The 19,371-nt window shown below is 32.8% G+C and overlaps 2 protein-coding genes across 11 annotated transcripts; one reads left to right on the plus strand and one right to left on the minus strand.

Moving 5' to 3' along the window:
- On the plus strand, positions 1 to 544 carry LOC123015731 (transcription elongation factor 1 homolog). The gene is made up of 2 exons (XM_044415643.1): positions 1 to 249; positions 303 to 544. Exons 1-2 carry the CDS (start codon positions 134 to 136, stop codon positions 433 to 435), a joined length of 249 nt encoding a protein of 82 aa, XP_044271578.1. The 5' UTR covers positions 1 to 133; the 3' UTR covers positions 436 to 544.
- Positions 533 to 18,909, minus strand: LOC123015728 (actin-binding LIM protein 1). Of its 10 annotated transcripts, none has more exons than XM_044415633.1 (14): positions 18,729 to 18,909; positions 10,052 to 10,453; positions 6,669 to 6,889; positions 5,491 to 5,736; positions 5,329 to 5,397; positions 5,051 to 5,243; positions 4,761 to 5,000; positions 4,247 to 4,472; positions 4,034 to 4,197; positions 3,230 to 3,327; positions 2,729 to 2,798; positions 2,387 to 2,427; positions 1,342 to 1,542; positions 533 to 1,290 (listed from the first exon to the last, which is right to left on the minus strand). In XM_044415633.1, the coding sequence occupies exons 1-14, from the start codon at positions 18,730 to 18,732 to the stop codon at positions 1,177 to 1,179; spliced, it is 2,289 nt and encodes a 762-aa protein (XP_044271568.1). In that variant the 5' UTR covers positions 18,733 to 18,909; the 3' UTR covers positions 533 to 1,176. The 10 variants fall into 10 exon arrangements, with proteins under 10 accessions (XP_044271568.1, XP_044271564.1, XP_044271566.1 ...); XM_044415629.1 differs by lacking the exon at positions 18,729 to 18,909 and adding an exon at positions 14,299 to 14,531; XM_044415631.1 differs by lacking the exons at positions 3,230 to 3,327; positions 18,729 to 18,909 and adding exons at positions 3,467 to 3,540; positions 14,299 to 14,530.
- Between the last annotated feature and the right edge of the window lie 462 nt (positions 18,910 to 19,371).

Raw genomic sequence — 19,371 nt, forward strand, 5'->3', positions numbered from 1 at the left:
TTGGTGCTACTGTCAAAAGTCAACTGTCAAATGTGGTCAAAAAACTGTTTATTTTGGTCCGGTCCTTTTTTGTAAACTTTGGGGCCTAATTGTGTTGAAAAAACATTTTTTACAAGAATTTTAGTGTGTTCTAATGGGTCGAAGAAAATCTAAACGAAAACCGGCACCGAAACGAAAAGCTGTGGAACCTCTAGACCAGCAATTCAACTGCCCTTTTTGCAACCACGAAAAGTCGTGTGATGTTAAAATGTGATTATTTATAAATCGTTGTGTTTTGTTGTGTAATGCCTGATGTTTTGTAGGGATAAGGGTCGAAATACGGCAAGAATAACGTGCCGAGTGTGTCTTGAAGACTTTCAAACAACTATCAATTTTTTATCAGAACCTGTGGATGTATATAACGATTGGATAGATGCATGTGAATCTGCTAATTAAGGTTTTTATTTAAATGTTTTATTATGTAGAAAGTAGCACCTTTTTATTCATATATGAGTTTGAAAAATGTATTGAATGATTTTAAAAAGTAAACAAGTCATATTTAAAAGTTTTTTATTTATCAGAGCAATTATCAACAAATCTTAGATACCTAAAGCTTTAAAATCGTTATTTTAGGAGAAATAAATAGCTTGTAACAAATTGAAACACTCATTGAAAATGAATTTAGGCTTAAAACAATTTACCAGAAATAAAAAGGTACCACAAAGTCCTTGACAGCACTAACAAATTGTACAAAAGATTATACGACTAGCCCAAAGCAATAATTAAAGCAATCTAAATGCCATTTTTTATAAATAATTTTTAACTATCTTAGCACTACTTAATTATACACTTATCCTATAGAAAAAATATCAATCTCTGAATATAGCCAATTTGTCCTATGATTAAAAATTGTTTAATCCTTCAAGATTACCACCAATAGAAATACAGATTATAACAAATTCAAATAAGTAGAAAAATATTGTTTTTATCTACTATGGAATAAAATCCGTAAAAAAACCGAGAGCTACTCTAGCACTTTTCATAGAAACCTTGTCAACTTAAACTATGGCGAAGAATGATCCAGTCGGTAAATTAAAGGAACATTCAAAGAAAACCAAAAGTTACACATCGCAGTGTATAGCAGCCTTTAGCGTGGTGATTTAGCACTCAAGCAGCATCTAGTAGCACATTAAGAGTTTAAAACAAGCGAGCTCTACGTTTTAGTTCATTTCTGCGCCATTGGGGTAGTCGGTAAAAATCGGTCCGCGCGACTTGGAAAATTGCTTCGAATTCAGCATCCGACAGATGTCGCTACAAAAAAAAATATAAATTATTTAATTATAAGATAAGTGATTAGCTTACCTCAAGATTACATCTGTCGACATCAGAAGGCAGTCTGTAATTAGTGATCACAAGCAAGTGGTAAGGGTAGATTTTGGCCGGCTCGTTTATCAGCATTGTGTGGGCCATGTTTGGAAGGGACCGTCGCACTTGTGATGAGTACCCGCCCGGGTAGCGCCCCAGGCCGCCCATGTAAGTCGCCGAGACGGGCATTTCGGAATTCTATTACACAACACAATTACGAAAAAACAAAAAAACAGAAAACAAAAATAACAATGCGGGACCACCACCAAAACTCTAAGCCGAAAAAAGCAACAAAATTTTATTCACGTTCAGGGTGAGCCCCCAAAACAAACCAAAATATGAAAGTACAAGAATTTTAAAAGTAGAATATTGTGGTGACTCACCAACGATTTAACAATTTATGGAAGACAAATTATTGCAGTCACAATAAAAATTTCACCGGGAATATGAACAGAAAGATTTTAAACAGTTAAATACACCGTTCCGTCACATTAACTACAAAACGTTGCAAAAAACACAATTTTAAAAGTCATAATCATAACGGGTGTTCAATAGGTTTTTCATTCTTAATTGCTGTAGCTATTACAGTGTAAAAAAGTTTTTGCAAATTTCAGTTTTGTTTGTTCTATACCATATACCGTGCCTTTCCAATTCTTATCAGTTATGAAAAAAATGGAGACAGAAAATAGAAGTTTTGAAAATATTTCTCCATAATGAAATGTAATTTTTTTAGTAAAAATACGATTTTAGGGGCTCGAATGCCAGAAATTGTATCTTTGTGGCGAACTTTGAAGCTAATTGTGAAAAAACGTTACCAATTTATTTTTTTTTGTTTTAATTTTATTTTTTTGTTTTATAATTTTGTTGCTCCCTAAACTTTAACTAAACGATTAATTTACCTTCACCTTGAACTAATTAAAAGGCAAATAAATAAAAATCAGAAAAGGTGTATTAACACAGAACGAAAACGCTTGAAAATTAAAAAAGCGGTTATTTCGAGCGTTACATAGAAAAAAGTTAGATAAAAGCATTATTTACATACCAGAGCACGTCTTTCAACATCCGTGATGGATCCAGTGGAAACTGAAGAAAAAGCATTAACTTAACATTCTAGCTTATAAAATATTCGAAAAATTAGCCTACAATTTCATTTCGGTATCATTTCGTTCGATTTCGTAGGACGCAAAATCATGCATAAAGCAAATACGGTTTTGAAAAAACAACCAAGGAGAAGTAAGCAGCATATTACTCAAAAAAATTGTTAAAACATTTCTCTCGATCCCACCAAAAGACACCCGAGTTTTCGGTGCGTAAAATTTTTAGAAAATGTGTCAAAAAAGCCGCTTAAAAGCCAGATTCTACTGATAAACGATGAAATACTTACTGTCAGATTTTCCACAACTGAAGTCAGTGCTATGGGTTTTTGCACCCATCCCGCTAAACGAATAATCACCCTGTGAAGGAGGAACGTAATTAAACATCCGAATTTCCCGATTTTGGAGGGATTAGAAACACACAAAACATGCGATGAATAAGTACATGATGACAGGACGACATGACTAAGCTAGAGAAACGAGACATGAAAATTTTCAACCAGTTCGGGGGAAAAATGGAAAAATTTTCTCATGAAGGGTGAAAGTTTTAGACCAATCAAGTGACTTGAAAAATTCACAAATATCGGGTGTTCGAAAAAATATGTACAGTGGTTTACTGTCTCAAAAATGTTTACAAATAGGACACAAAGGTGTGCATGAGCAGTATACCCATTTTTTAATACCAACCCCCAAAAGCAAATTTCAAATTTCTGACTTTTCGTCCACCCGATATACATATTTTGACGTGCACAACGACCAATCACGATAAGCATGCCTAGTGTCGCACTTACAGGAATCTGCGGATAACTACCCGCCGATGAACTGAATGTATGAGATCGAGGCGCCAAACCATAACCCGGCTTAGGAACATGTCGCAGAGCGCTCACAACTGGGCAGAGGAAGAGTGAAGATACAAAAATGATAAAATGAAAATGGAAAATAAGAATGTGAGACCGCATGTTGTGTGTTTTCGACGTTTGCGAATTTCGCGAAATTCGGAAACGTCCCTTAAGACTAACACTACTTACATATCCGTTTCTAGCAGGCAGTGTTGACGATTTTAACCCATAACCTGGTCTAGGGACACTTCGCAATGATGAGACTACTGTACAACACGCAAAATAATAAAATGCAAAATCATAATAGAAAACTGTGGCTATTTATAAAGCAAAACATGCAAAAAATTTATTACAAATTCTAGGGGAAATTAATTTAAAAAATTTAAGGAAATAACGCATGCCTAAATTTTTATTTGTTATTACGTGTTTGTAATAATTTCCCGACATTCACCTCTCACCTTTCTAGAAATTACCTGCCAATTGAAGCTAAAAACTCAATTCGTTTTATGTAAATAATTTTTATACATTCTCACACCGTCCCCTGGGGGTCCCAATTTCTTATTTTAAATTAGTAAAACCCTTCAGACGATCAAATAATTAAACGTTAAATACTTCATGACAAGTGTGTGGGTGTCGCAATTACCATTCGATCGCTTCAAGTACTTAACATTTACATAAAAACCCACCCACTCACTTTGTATCTAATTTAAAATAAGAAAATTGTGTTCCAAGTTGCGTGTATGTACTCACACTTACCGTTATAATTTATGGAGCGTCCCACCGATGACCTGCCGCTGTATGACCGGTCATAGTCGTCCTCGTCGAAGGGTTTTGGATGGTCCATATTCCGCGAAGGACTTGCACCAATCGGGTTGTCATATCTCAATCTGTACGATGGTTCTTTGTTCGCTGATGGTGTTCTAAAACAAAACAATCAACACTTGCTCCAGTTATAGTGCATTTTTCTACCTGGAGGCGTTCCGCGGGTCTAAATGGGCGGCCTTCCATTGGCGCAATTTCTCGCGGTCTTTGACGTCTTTGAGAAACACTTTTCCGATGCCGCTGGATATTTTGCTTAGCTCTTCTTCTTCCTTCTTCAGTTTCAGGTCTTCGATTTTTGGGGCGGCAGAGTCAACTTCGTCCTCGTCCGAGTCCGGCACACCTTTGTACGAATCGGACCATCTTTTCCGACGTTCTAATAATAAAAAACACAATATGTTGTTATTATGTGGAAGAAAATAAAGCTTGACATCAACTAAAACATTGTTTTCTTTGAGAAAGAATTGGTTAAATTGGTATAAGACATTCTTTTAAAAAAGGTTTGAACTTTAGTAATATCTAGAAAAAAAAACAATGTCTAGGATAATATTGAAATAATTTTTTAATAAAGTTTAGAAACGATTCTGGCCAATTAAAAATGTTCAATTTTGTAAATTACAAACCGAATGTTCAAAGTTAAAAAATTAGTTTTTTATAAAATTACCAGGGTCGGTGTAGGGGTAGGGTGGTGCCGGAAAATCGTCCCTCTCGATTTTCGGTGGTTCCCCGGGTTTTGGCGGTTTGGCATCCGGGAAATGGGCTAATTCTATTGGCTCTTCGTTATTCATATGCGGCGATTTAGGCCTCGGTGTTTCACTTCTAATTGAATCGACTAAAACTTTCATTGCTGACCTTGAACCGTGACTTTTTCGACCACTTTGACTTCCCCTTAATGAATTTTGGGCTACAATTTGAATTATTTAGGTGGTTTTGATACAAAAATTAGAAACTCACAAGTCGGTCTATGGAAATGTGGCGAAGTTGGAGCTTTGTCGTAGGGATCAATCGGTCTGCGTAAATACCCTAAAGTCGGTTCTTCCGTAAGGTAACTATAAGTGTAAATTCTGGAAATATCGTCGGCTAGAGTCGCTGATTTGTTATGTTCTCTTAATATCAAGCCGGGCGATGGTGTTCGGTAACTGAAATGCTGCGAAAAAGCGCCAATTTTTCAATACGAACAAACCGAAAATCACAACACAAAAATAAGGAACGAGCAAAAAAATGAAACAAACCTTTCTAGACATGCTTGTGGGACTGTATAACGAACCGTTCAAGCTAGGGGTGCGAGAGCGCATGGAGAACTGTAAAATACCATGCAAAAAAATAAAACTACTACAACGGCAAAACGAAAAAACAAAAGGGAACATAATAAATGGACAAAAAACGAAAAATACCTGCATTTCGCTCACTCCGGAACTACTCATCCTGTCGAATTCTCTAACAGAAGCGTCGGTGTCGGTGCAGTGGCCGTTTGGCTCACCTGAACCGTTCAAAATTTGGCCGTTTTCGGTGGGACCGGGGCCGCATCGCGGGTGCCAAATGGCGCCCCCTTGGAGGTACATCTCCTCGCCGTCGCCGAAAGGGTCCCCGCATTTCGTGCAGCGGGCGCAAGTCGGGTGGAAGTGGTGGTTATCACCAGCCTAAAACCATTTTCAATAAAGAAAAATGAGCAAACATTTTTGATTTTTTTAAGGGAATATTTTTTAAGTCAGAAATAACAGGAAATTGCTATGCAGTATCGCCGCAATTAATGTCAGTTGCTGCTTCTCTTCCTAATTTGTTTACAAATGACCAAATCTATTAAAACCCAACTCTTGTAACCACTTCAAGTATCGGCCTTCACATCAATTGAAAAGAGGATGTTACGATGATTCAGAATTTAATTTCCAAAGAGATGCGTAACACCCGTATAATTTAACTTTCATTCAAATTAAATAAACAGTTGTACCGACAAAATTTCACTTTCTCCCATTATGAAACTCGTAACCTTGAATCAAATTTGTTGTAATACGTCGACTGTTGCATAAAACCACATATAAATTTTCTTCGGACAAAGAACCGGCTTTTGTGCAATTTAAAAAAAAATGCTTTTACTTTCCCTGCATGGTTACACAGGTACCGGCATGGAAGTGAATGGCAGAGAAAAAATAACAGGTGTACTACTATCTTATTAAACAATCTTTCAATCTAAGTTGTCTTAAAAACAAAAATCGTTCTATACTTAACATTAACGTATTCAAGACTAACTTCTTTAAAAAGTTCGTAACGATGTCAATGACCGATAAAACGTCAAAAACGGGGTTTTCACTGCCTCATTTTTTATGATCAATAGATTTTTATATCGTCATAGATTTATATCAATATTAGATGCAATAAAAGTGCATTCCCATGAAATCCAAAAATGCGACTTTATCTTATTTGGTAATCTATCATTACGAGCAGCGCTAAATTGATGTCATTGATTTTTTATGCAAATTCGATTAATTCCAAAGCCGTGACGGAAAACACATTTTACGCGAGAGAGCCGTTAATTAAATCTCGAGTTGTGGAAAAAAATCCATATTCAACCTACCTGAAGCACCTTTCCACTGATATATCTGCTACAATAAGCACACTTAATCCCGAATTGTTTTTGGTAATCCCTCTCGCAATAAGGCTGTCCATTTCTTCCCATATACTCCCCGTGTAAAACGACACCACAAGTGCCACACTTGAAACACCATATGTGCCATTGTTGGTCTAAAGCGACCAGAGCTTGTCCTTCGTTCAGTTCTTTGCCGCATCCGGCGCATTCTGTAATTTTAATCATGATTTGTATCGAAGATCAAAAAATTAATAAAAGCGTGTTGTATTTTATCGAGATATTTATAGTTGTGTCGAGTTTGGTTATCGTCGCGATTAGAGAATTTGGTGCATGTATGGAGCGAAATTTGACGAGAATGCGAGCTGAATTCGCTATAATCTTAATTGAAAATAACGGAATGTGGGATTTTAATGGAAAAATGAGGTTTTTTGGACCAAAATTGGATTCTGCGGCTGTGGTTGCAAATTCCGCAGATATAAGGTTTATTTTGTAATTAGCTATATGCTCCTCTGGGGAAAAGATAAAAGTAATAAAATAAACATAGTTGTTTGTTTTTATTTATTTAATGACACAGGCTTGTAATGAAATAAAAAAAATTAATATTCAGGTGTCAATTGTCACCAATAAATAAAAAAATAATTAAAAATTCTACACCTCCAAATTTTTATGGCAAAAATTTAAATGAAGTTTTCGTTATGTTAGTACAGTCCCATACATATATTTTGATAAATTTGGGCTAACTAAACTAGGCGACACGATGTTTCTAACAAGCAAAATTTTTGGTACCAGTCTTAAAACACGTCATTTGACTATAGTAATGGTTAAAATAAAAAACCTAAAGTCCGTTTTTTTTTTAAATGGAAATGCCAAACCGTCTTAACGTTGGCACCACTAGTAAATTCATTCATGGTAATTTTAATAAAGGAAGTTGGCAGTTCCGGTTTTTTGAATTAATTTGAAAACAATGTCATTAAACGTCAACATAAAAAATCGTGTAAGAAAATTTAGAGGCGAAACACCAAAAAGAAACAAATTCAGAACCGTTAACAGTTTTTAGAAATTTGGAAACAAATAGTTCGCAAGCAGGAAATTAGAAAAAGGGCCCGTTAAAATGTAGACGCAATTTGTAATGCAGGTTTGCTAAACATTCTCAATTTTTAGCAAGAAATTGACAAGAATACAAAATAGACATAAATGAGAAAGAACCTCGAAAAGAACGCAATTAAATTAGTGTCTTGTGTGCATCGTTTTTGAGGAACGAGTTGAAAAATTTTAACACTAAACTTGAAGAAGAATTTACAAAATGCATCAACATTGAACTCATTTCAATAAATTACACAAACTTTATTGGCAATCATCATATAATATCCACTTGTATCTTTTGCTAAATAACTTTCTTCCGTATAAATATCCTTTTTCTTCAAAGTTTTTGTAGCAAGAACCTCATTTTTGTCCACAACATTGTACTTACTTGCGGTGTGTTTCTATCAAAATTATTAGCACTGAATGCTGTCTTTAGAGCTTAGGTAATGATGTCTGTCCTCAGGTATTCAATTATAGCGCTTCAAAGAGCAAACAGGCACACAAGATTCATAAAAATCAAAATTTTGACAACATTTCAATTTGAAAACATAACCATAATTTTTTAACAAAATTTCTAGGGACAAAAACAAAGAGCAAACAAAATTTGTCTCTATGAAGACAAGCTGCTACCAATTTTTTCACTAAAATTTTGACTTGGTAATTTCCATTTAAAGAAAAAACAGACTTTACGACACGTCACATTTTTAATGAATGATTTTTATTTGATAATCGTTAACCTAGGGCATTATGGGRAATAAATTTAGATTTCATCCTTAACTACTGATTTGTAATCGCAAATCAATTTATTTTCTATTTAAGTAAGTAAGGATATGAATCCTTTATGTATCAAAGACCAAATTGCCCTAAAGTAAGTGATGCAAAAATCCGGGAACGAATTTTTGTAGTGTGATCGATAATGAGGTTTTTGTGCAAAAATTAAATATGTTACCCAAGAATTATCTAACTGCTTGCTTGAATTTCTTTTAAAAGTGTAGTCCACAGATTTTTTGGCAATAATGGAAATGAAAATTATTCTATATTTATCTAAAAAATATTGGAAAAATTAAACACTTGGCTGCCGAATGTCTAGCTGCACGTTTGCGCTTTTTCCGATTCGATTTTTTTCCACAAAACATAAGGATTGTAAGTGATTAACAAGAGCGTTTTCATCAAGATACTCGTATCAGTGCCATGGAAAAAAGGTAACAAAATATACAGGGTGTTAAAAAATATGTAAAATATTTAAGGAGGTAATAATGTGGACCAAAATAAACAAAAAAGTGTTAATAAATTTCTACTAGAAATTTCTCTTTTTTGTTTGAACAGACTGCAAATAAATGTTTCAAAGAACGAATAATTTTCGATATCTCCGAAACGGTTACTTTGCGGACCCATGATTAAGAAATTTTCTCTTTGTTTTGGTCCATACTATTACCTTCTGAAATATTTTACAAACTTTAGTGCTCATAAAAAACAAAAACGAAATTCTTGAAAATATTTCTTTGTTAAATTTGTGTTCAATTTATTATTGAGTGTTCTATTTTGTGTAGTTTAAAATTAGAAATGGTTTAATGCATTTTTTTAGTTCACTCTATATCATGAAAACAAAAAAAAAGTTACGTGATGGAGAATTTTCGTGATCATTTTTAGATTTTCTGAACTAAATAACAGGATACAGGTATTTTTTATCAACGTTACAAAAAAAAAATTGAAAAAATGTCGCCTAGTTATTGTTACTGGAATTTATATTATAGTATTTAAAGTTTTGGTGTTCAAATTATATTTTGAGAATATAAAACGCATTTGACAACTTTACTCTGTAACTTTTTATATTCTGTTAAGTTTTTGGTTAATAGTATAATTCCATGGACCAGAAATGTCCAATCATACATTAAACATCGGTATTTTTACAGTAAGAAAAAAATATAAATGTAAAAGTAAAAGTGGAAATCAATAAAGAAAAAAATAGGAAAAAAATGACATAAATAAATTCAATCAAGTTCATTAATTTAATTAAATTATTTTTCATTAAAATAAAACTGTAGGATACGTATAATACTTCATTCAGTATGTATAATTATAAACTTCTGATATTTGTAACTTTAGTATGGAAAATAGGTGCAACTAGAGGAGAAACTAGATAATATTGATTTAGTCCGCTCTTTCCGTGCGCTAACTGCATAATCGCCATGATCTAATTCGTCAATCAGCAGCCATGTAGGCGCCTGAGTAATGTTAATTCAGTCCAGTGCATTCTCGAAAACTAATTAATCAATTGACACTCTTACCATTGGCATTATTATTGGTGGGGCTAGTTTTAGGCGTCCCGTCCCTAACCGGAATCTGAACACATTTTTGGCAAAGTATCTCTTTCCCCGTGTAGGTAACTTTTTCATCAGGTGGCGGCTGTCTGCATCGATCACACGTGAAACACTTCTTGTGGTAAGTCTTCCCCAGCGCCGTCACAACCTCTCCCTCGACGTAATCGTGACAAGTGGCACATTTCGTACCAAAATTCCTCTGGTAATCAGCCGTACAAAAATAAGCACCATCTTTGGAGAAAAATCCACCTTGGGCCAACGAGTTTCCACACACTTTGCATTTGAAGCATTGCGTGTGGAAGTACTTGTCTTGGACGCGGAGGACTTCACCGGAACACTTCTTTTTGCATGCCTGGCAAAGAGTTTTACCTAAACAAGAGGAAATGGGGAATTAATTGGTTTCCGGTAAGGTCGCGATTTCCGTATGAGAGTGATAAAGTAACCGCGACGAAAATAAAATAATCAAAGGGGACAATTGGACATGATTGTGGCTTGTTTGGGACAATGTTTTAATGATGCTATTGCGTGCATATTAAAAAGAAGAGCTCATTTCGAGGGTTGACTCTATTAATAATGAAATAATGACAATGTGTCATGTACTCGTAATATGAGAAGTCCTGTGATTCTCTCGTTTCTGAGAGATGACATCGAAAGATTAAATTACCGAAATTTTTAGCATTCTGAAGAAAAAAAACAGGCGTTTTTACGGTCAATGTCGCTTTGGAAATTAGTTTAAATTAATTTGTTCACAAGACACGTATTTGAACATTTCATTGAAGCTCAAAAATCAAGACTAAACACCGCCAAAGCTAACTTTATAGAACCGACAAACTTTTGCTGAATATTAACAAAGTTACTGACTTACTTTACTTTAAGTAGAAGAACCTAAAGATAAAATAAACAATAGAAGAGGAAGTAAGTAATATAATTAATCATTCTTATAGAAAATAACAAAAATCTTTTTATTTATAGACATTTCACTTGATAACTGACTAAAGAATCGATTTTTACCTTCAACTTACCCCCAAAATAACAAAATGTAATATTTTGACTAATTTTGTTTCGAGTAAAACCAGACCAAAAAAGTAGTATACTCCAGTTTTCAAGTAACGTATTGCTCCGTTAGTTTGAAATTGTGGTTGAATTTATTATTCCAGAATGAATAAATCTGATCACAATTTCAATAAAAGTTTTAAAAATTATTTACCTTTTTTTAGTTTAGATTAGAATTATTGAAACCAAATACCATATACAACAAGACCCTCGACGAAACCTTTCGTTTGAATGAATTAACTCAAAATTCGTAATTCCTTGATTAAAATAAGTTGTAACTAAATAAAAATCTATTGGAAATGCACTTGTGATTGTCTTTAATTTGATGCGACTATTAATCAAGATATAAAAAAATTACAATTATCTTTTAAAAGTAGGTACAAGTATTGTTCATTAACGACAAGTTTATCAGAACTGTCAAATGTGTATCAGATTAATTTTGTATCACTTTTTCCAGTTTTATTTTTGTAAGAGTATTTAGTTTAAATCATTATGATTGTAAACAGTTAAAAATAATGTTTCAATTATTTTTTTATTTTGTCACACCGCCTTTTTTTTTAAATGTTTTCGCCTTTCGCCAAATTAAAGCTCTGTGTGAACTGAACATTTTTCTAACTTCTCCTATAAAATAAAAATTGATTTTCAACCATTTATCTCCCCTTCTCTTTTACGAATATTTTCTTTTTATTAAATCCATATTTAAGAAATCTAAAAAAAAATCCTATTGTTTTTAATTATATTTTCATTTTCTTTCAACTTCATAAGAAAATGCTAATAATTTTCTTATAATTTAACAGCTGTAGAAAAATACTTTTTTGTTCTGGGCAATCAATAATATATTTCTCCTACAGAAAACAGAAAGCTTTTCCACCTTAATTTCACTAATTTCAAAATGGAAAATGGCCAATTACCTCCCTCCTCCGTCTTCATAAAAAATGCTAATAATTTTCTTATAATTTAACAGCTGTAGAAAAATACTTTTTTGTTCTGGGCAATCAATAATATATTTCTCCTACAGAAAACAGAAAGTTTTTCCACCTTAATTTCACTAATTTCAAAATGGAAAATGGCCAATTACCTCCATCCTCCGTCAAAATTAGAATAAAAATACATGTAACCTCTTAAGAAGGTAAAAATTTTGAAACGAAGTAACATGTTGCTAGATTTAATGGCGAAACTGGGATATCAAAAGAGATTGTTAATTTTGCAGTTTTTTTTGCTGGAAATTATATTCGTATGTATTACACTGGAGAAAAGTGTCTTTTCCTCCTTTGTAATACAAATAACTATAGTTAATAAAGTTTTATAAATTATTATTGAAATGAAGAAATATTGACTCTGTAATATTTTTTGTAATATTGTTGTTTGAAAAGTATTTAAAATACTTTTTATAGAATGGAGAGAACTCCTGGTTTATTTCGAATAGTTAAACTCTTGCAGCCTTTCGAAATCAATTAACTATTATCAGTTTCTAGTGTCAGTGATAATAAATCGTCTCTGATAACTGCCAAAACACTACACTATCCGTAATCCTATAAATATTTTTCAGCACACATGCTGAAACTTTGACGACTACAAAATGATGTAACGTCCGGCTCTGGCTCCAACCTCCACCATATTTTATCCAAGTTTGTTTAAAAGCAACAACTAGAATTTATAGTCGCTTCACGACTTTGCCTTCAAAGGTAAATAAGACCATCACGTTCAAGGATTGCAACATGAAATAATTAATTGTAAAAACCGTGTTAACCCAGAATTTTGGTACAACTATTTTCACCGACTTAAAATTATCCACACTAACCCATTTAATCGGAATTTTTCACGTAGAAAATGTAAAACTTGAACAGACGTATACTGACTAAAAATACACCAAAATGTTTTCATTCATGAAGAGGATATAAACATGACTTTGTTGAAAATCAAGGACGGAACACGAATTCACGACAATTACTTATGCTATTTTTGTAAGAAAAAACCTACACACACCGATATTTCATGGGTGAATAGTTCTGTCATGCTTTAAACATTCGACAATTCATCTGGCCTTAACCTAAACCCGGCAATTGTTGAATTATTAAAAAAACAAGCCTTTGCTGTAATTATAAATTACGCAGCTATCGACTAATTACAAAAAATAATTGAAGTTTGATGTAAAAACTTCATTATTACGCAAATTATTTAATTGTAGGAAAAATATGTCAGTAAAGCGCCGTTTCGATGCAATCAAATCTAAAATTCATATCAACTTCTTTTCAGTGGTTTCCATTAATGGAAACTGACTCAACGTTTAAAAAACTTATAAATTATTAATTAGATTAAGTAAAAGCAACTCGGAAGAGATCAATATTTACAAATTTAGGATTTTAATTCAAATTTCGAGAGGATTAAATTACCAAAAATAGATTAATTGGAACAAGTTGAATTAAACACATTTTGATTAATTTGTAGGTGGAATTTGGGTTAACGAGTTTATTATCTGAGCAATTTTGGCTGCGAAAAAATAGTCTGGTTTAAGTGAAACAGCAATTTCAATTGTGAATTAATCTGCAGATTAATTCAAATTTCTCAAAATGTCGCTCAAATTTCAATAAAAATCAATTACTCTGTAATCTTCAAATTAGTTGTAGAAAATTCGAAAATCCATGATGCTGCAAGCAGATTATAAACATTTTACGACTAAGGCATAAAATAGATGTATTTCTAAATATACTAAAAGTTTACAATGGTGCAGCTTTTCAAAATTTAATTCCAGAGAAAATTTCTAGAAGGTTCTCCCTTTTAATTCCATTTTTGTCCAGTCACTAAACTCTTGTAGAACTGGTCTACTTTTTCCCATTCCGTGACCGTCCACAAAAAGAAATTTTAAAAAGCATTCCTCGACAAAGCTAACGTATTCACCCGTATTACGTGTCAACTTCTTTAACCTCTTTTAAGAGCAGAAGGGTCAATTAGCATAATTCAATTAAACGCTTCTCACAATTAAATTCGATAATTTTTATTTTATTTATCAATTTTGTTACTACGCACGCGAAACTGACTCAAAGCGTAATTATAACTTTGACACAAATAAATATTTCAGTACACAAAAATAAATGGAATTATTTGGACATTCCAAGGTTGCAATACGTCACCGTGATATTATTCCAGACCTTGAAACTCACCTTTTTTCAATTTCTTTTCGGCTTTGAGCCGCTCTTTCTCCAGAGCGGCTAATTTTTTCTTATCAAGGGGAGGCTTTTCGGCCAAGATCAGCTGCTCACTGCCGATTTTGCCGTCATTTTTATTTTTGCTTTTCATATTTTTAAACACTAATTACACATGTAACAATTTCTCGAGCACTCCGATCAGCAGGAAGCTCTCTACTGAAAGCAAAAGCACCGACTGAAGCCCCGATGATGATGACTAACGAGTCGAACGGGAGTGGAGAGACGTGAGTGCAGCAATTTAAATTGTCAAATGTTTGACCGTTCATTGCACGCACGATGGTAATTTTAGTTTTACCTTTTGAGAAAAGTGCGGCCAATGTCTTGGCTGCCTGTGTATTGGATAAAAATATGGAATTGATCTCTGGAAGGTTGGGCTATTTTCGAATACATAAAACTGTCGCGTTTTGGAGGAAATTGGAACGGGGCGGCGTTTTGCTTGGCTGAAAGTTCAATGAATTTGAGGATTTTGTTATCAATATATCAAAGTTTGTTTTCGGAATAGCAGATTTTGTCTAAATATAGTCTTCAGTTCCAGTTCATTCACACAAATCTATCAACAAACGATTTTATGAAATTGTCTGCATACGTGAGGGTTATAACTCAGCGAGGAATTTAAACAATGATGACACTTATTTGAGCGTTTACTTTCGCCAGAAATGTCAATAAAGCGTTATTAGATTAACAAAAAAGGAAAATTGTGCTCTACTTCCGATGAAAGCACGTAAAGCAGGAAAAAAAGTGAAAACGTATAATTAAAATAATTTATCTAAAATCACACCAAAAACAGAAATTTGACTAAATAGAAACCTTTAATACAGAAACCCAAATTATTCGAGTTACAGAAATTTCCTATTTTATTTTCTGCAAAATAAAAAAATCTAAAATTGATGCACAGCGCAAAGTCTAGGCGGCTTTTCAAAAATATTTGTCCGCAAATTTAATCGATCCAAAATTTTCTGTTGTTTATTTATTTTGCTTAGTCTTAGGATGTGGGAACATTTCCACTGTTTTCCGTCTGAAAATAATTCTAGAAAAAATATAAACTCATAAATTTCCGGTAGGTTCCAGATGGAACGGAAATGAGATTTAACTAATTGTTTTTCAACAATTTTCACTAAAAAAACACAATTTATCTTCAAACAATACATTAACAAAATTAAAAAACAAAATTATTTTCAAAATAGTGAAAGTTTTCTTTTAAGATTACTATTATTACATTATTTTTTTAAAAACCCCCCTTTCCCCAAAGACCAAAAAGCAGTTTTAATATCGATTTTACACAATTTTAACTTTTTTTGTAAATCCAGCCAGGATGTAAAGGATTTTCTCCCTTTATAAGCATTAGGGAAGAATTTCGATTGAAATCAATTCCAATTTATTTTTTGCAGACGAGAAATTAAAAATTCGATTACAGGAGTAAGAACATGTCTGATATTTTAAACACAGTTACTTAAGCAAAAAAGGTATTTTAAAGTGATGTAAGACTTTTGTAATCTCGGATGAAACTATGAGACAAATTTAATATGCAAATAAATCATCTCCGGGAAAAAATTAAACACATTCTCAATTTTGCAACTTCTCAACGTTACATAACACATCCAACAATAAAACTTCCAGTTACTTTTTAACAAATTACGTCTCGACGAAACCTTGGAGTTTTCAACCTTGACTCCTCGTCACAAATATGTAAATTCGATCAAAAAGTCCGCCAGTGTTAAATACCCAACTCTAATTATTTTTATTGCCTCTGAACCAAACCGAAAAGTCCACAAAACCCAATTAGCGGTTACCCAAAAACGATTTCGAAAACAACATATTCGCGAGCACCTATCGCAAATGCAAATATTTACCATCAATGACGTAACTTTCCGAGTCATTTCTATTTTTGTTTGGACAACAAAACGCATTGAAAATGTGGGAAGACCTCGACGATATTGCGGTTATCATCTTATTAAGTAAAAAAATAATAATGAACGATGAGCATCGCGTTCGTCGGAGCGAAAAATTAAATTTGATAAAAAACTGTACGAAAGTGGAAAAATTGATTTTCGAACTCGAGTAACACGACAGGCGGTCCTTCAACCAGGAAACGACAACTGAAGTAGAAAGTGATTAACAATCCATCAGAGGCGAGCATCTTCCACATGAAAGTGAAAAGCGGGTGATTCACGACGACAGGTAGACGACTTGTCGTCCTCAGCAGGTTTTGTTACAGTTATGATAAAGAAACAGCAATAGAAATGCTGCAACCTACGCGGTTTACGTAACAGAAAGAGGCCACCTACTATCGCCACCAAACCAGTTGTGTTAGCCCACATAACTTTTGCTTGTTGCACCGATCATTATCAAAAAATAAATTAATAGGAATAGCCGAAAAATGATCATTTCGTCGAAGATTTGGCCCACTTCCAAACGATTTTATCGGGGGAAAGGAAAACAAAATGTATTCCAAACATGAGTATTGCAGAATTCTAATTTGACATTTTATTATTAAAATTAAAATTTTATACGTTTAAACACAGATAATTGGTTCCAAATGAATTTCTTGTCCTGACTAAGTAGATTTTCCATTGGAAAAATGTTTTATTAGTAAATACGTATTTACAACCACTGAAACGTGCAGAACAAATGTTCTTTCTTGAAGCAGACATAACATCTTGCAACCTGTTTCAAACGTTACAAATTCTTGAAATATGCCTTATGCAGAAAGACATTTTAATAGCAAGTATTCACAGAATTTATTATTCAAAAAAAAATATACAAAATCTAATTAATTTAACCCCGAATACAGAAAACTAATAAAATACAGAAACAACGTAATTTTTGATAAAAATATAGGCCTCAACATCGATCAATTTCAATTTTCTGGACAGTTTTTTTTTATTTTTTTAACTTTGCTATTAATAGCTATGGTCATAAATGATTTTGAACGAAATAATTTGTAGCAGTCTGGCTTGGCCGGAATCTTTTATTTTGACAATTTTTTTACGCAAAAGTTATCAATTTAGACTACTAGGTTTTTTGTATGATCTTAAAATTTACAATAATTATTAAGTCCAATCTTGAAGTAATAAACTTTAGTTTAGATGCGCTTCGTTGAAAATGTGATTAGTTTTATTTTCTCTGTTAGCTACAGAAAATAAGTAATAAATAAAGTAAATCACAACAATTTTAACTAATTACATTAGTTCGCTAATGGCGACTTTTACAACAAAAAAAATCATCAAAAATCTTGAATAAATTAGTGCAAACAAAGAAGAAACAAAAAAGTAAAATCTAAAACACAAATAGTGTGGAACAAATATTTAAAACAATAAAGCAAATAAGATAAGGCGCCTTATCTATAACAAATAGTACACCTTATCAAAGGTAACTAGTCAAGTTTACTTGAGAAATGGAACCATCTTTGAATAATAATAAATAAAATCAACTATGATAACACTTGTCTGAGTCACTGTAACAATTTTATAGCAAGATATACATTTAGGGTCAGCAAAATTTATAATTAGAGTAAACTACGACATTTAATTGATATGAATGTTGCAATCATGCCAAAAAATCTTAAATCTCAAACTTATCAGTCAGTCCACCGCAATTTAAATTTCCAAATGATTCAATGCAGATATTATCATTCTGACTTATCATAATCAACATCAAGTGAATTGACAAAGTCTAGTTGGCTTGGAAAAAGTGACGTTACTGTCAAAATAAACACAACTTCCAGTCTACTTGATTTTTTTACGTGAGGGCTTTTAAGCACAAAAAAGTCGAGACAGGTTAATTAACGTTCCGCATCTCCGTTTCCCAACAAAATCGCCGTAAAACATCGTCCTTTTTCCCTCAAGCAACTCTTTTAATATTCATGTTTGAATTAGCCTCCTTTGAAGCAGAATTTTCTCTTGAATAGGCTTTATATAACAGAAAATATCCGCATTTTGAATGGCCATTAGGTCATCCCGATTATCACAACGAAGGTGTTTTTGTATAATCAGGAGGGTCAAGGTTTCTCCTGTAATAAAAACGCAATTAACGCGACAATCGTTCCTCCGATCATAAAATATGAAATGGCGGGCGAGGGCCTACCCCAAGTGCAAATTGAGGGTCGCCTTAGTAACAAATTTATCGATCTTCAAGACGGGTTTTGCTCAAAAAAGACGAATAATCGAGACGTTATCAATAAAATTTAGTCGAGATCAAAATCAATGTCTAAAATTAACGCTCGCGGGGGGACATTGCAGGGTGTTTAACAGCAAGATAACAACATCGTTAAATGACGGAGATAATGGAATGACATAATGATTTACAATAAACATGTCCAAAGGACAAGCAGAATATTATGCAAATAATTAGGAATAATATATAACCAAACACCGGCTCCAACTCACCCATTTTCAATGAAGGACCGCACAACAGCACCTAATTAACACCGCACACTAGTCGCTAATGACAAAAATGCATTGTTCATTTAAGAATTACTCGAAAAATAGAATTTTTACACTAATTTATAAAAAAAACTTGACATTCACGTCAACCTAAAATGGGCGAGACCAAATTATTAATGGGTTTCATATTTTGACACTGCGCATTTATGGCAGCACTGGTGCGAAAAGCAGCGGCGGAGGCGGTCACATGACATATGATCAAACGCAAAATTACAAAATGCAATCATAAATTCACGTTTTTTACTGCAATTTAAACATATTAGTCAAAATAATTAGTTTTTATTTTTATGATTGGTGTTTTAGAATCAAGAAACAAGACAAAACCCTTAAATTATTTGTGACAAACAAAATAAATAATTAAATATTAATTTAGTTTTTGTAAAATTTAAAATTAGTAAATTGTTTATTTAGTTAAAATGTATTTTTTATAAAATGTAAATAAATTTTTAAGCCCGACAATTTTTTTTTTAATTTTTGCCTAAAAATAATTGATATGTAAGAAATTATACAACTTAAAAAAATAAAACTATTCTTAAAACACTTGTTTTTATTATTAACTAAAAAAACAGAATTATAACAAAATTGT

The sequence above is a fragment of the Tribolium madens genome, unplaced genomic scaffold, assembly GCF_015345945.1.
Source record: "Tribolium madens isolate multiple individuals breed KSU strain unplaced genomic scaffold, Tmad_KSU_1.1 Scaffold_19;HRSCAF=116;Tcas5.2_LG9, whole genome shotgun sequence".
Classification (NCBI taxonomy): domain Eukaryota; kingdom Metazoa; phylum Arthropoda; class Insecta; order Coleoptera; family Tenebrionidae; genus Tribolium; species Tribolium madens.

What these genes read in the sequence shown, in the direction of transcription:
- LOC123015731 (XM_044415643.1), top strand. Translation starts at nt 134, where the DNA reads ATGGGTCGAAGAAAATCTAAACGAAAACCGGCACCGAAACGAAAAGCT. An exon ending in AAGTCGTGTGATGTTAAAAT is followed by an intron (nt 250 to 302) that starts GTGATTATTTAT and finishes GATGTTTTGTAG; the next exon opens with GGATAAGGGTCGAAATACGG.
- LOC123015728 (XM_044415629.1), bottom strand. Translation starts at nt 14,434, where the DNA reads ATGAAAAGCAAAAATAAAAATGACGGCAAAATCGGCAGTGAGCAGCTG. An exon ending in CCGGAGTGAGCGAAATGCAG is followed by an intron (nt 5,398 to 5,490) that starts GTATTTTTCGTT and finishes GGTATTTTACAG; the next exon opens with TTCTCCATGCGCTCTCGCAC. An exon ending in ATGTTGAAAGACGTGCTCTG is followed by an intron (nt 1,543 to 2,386) that starts GTATGTAAATAA and finishes GTTGTGTAATAG; the next exon opens with AATTCCGAAATGCCCGTCTC.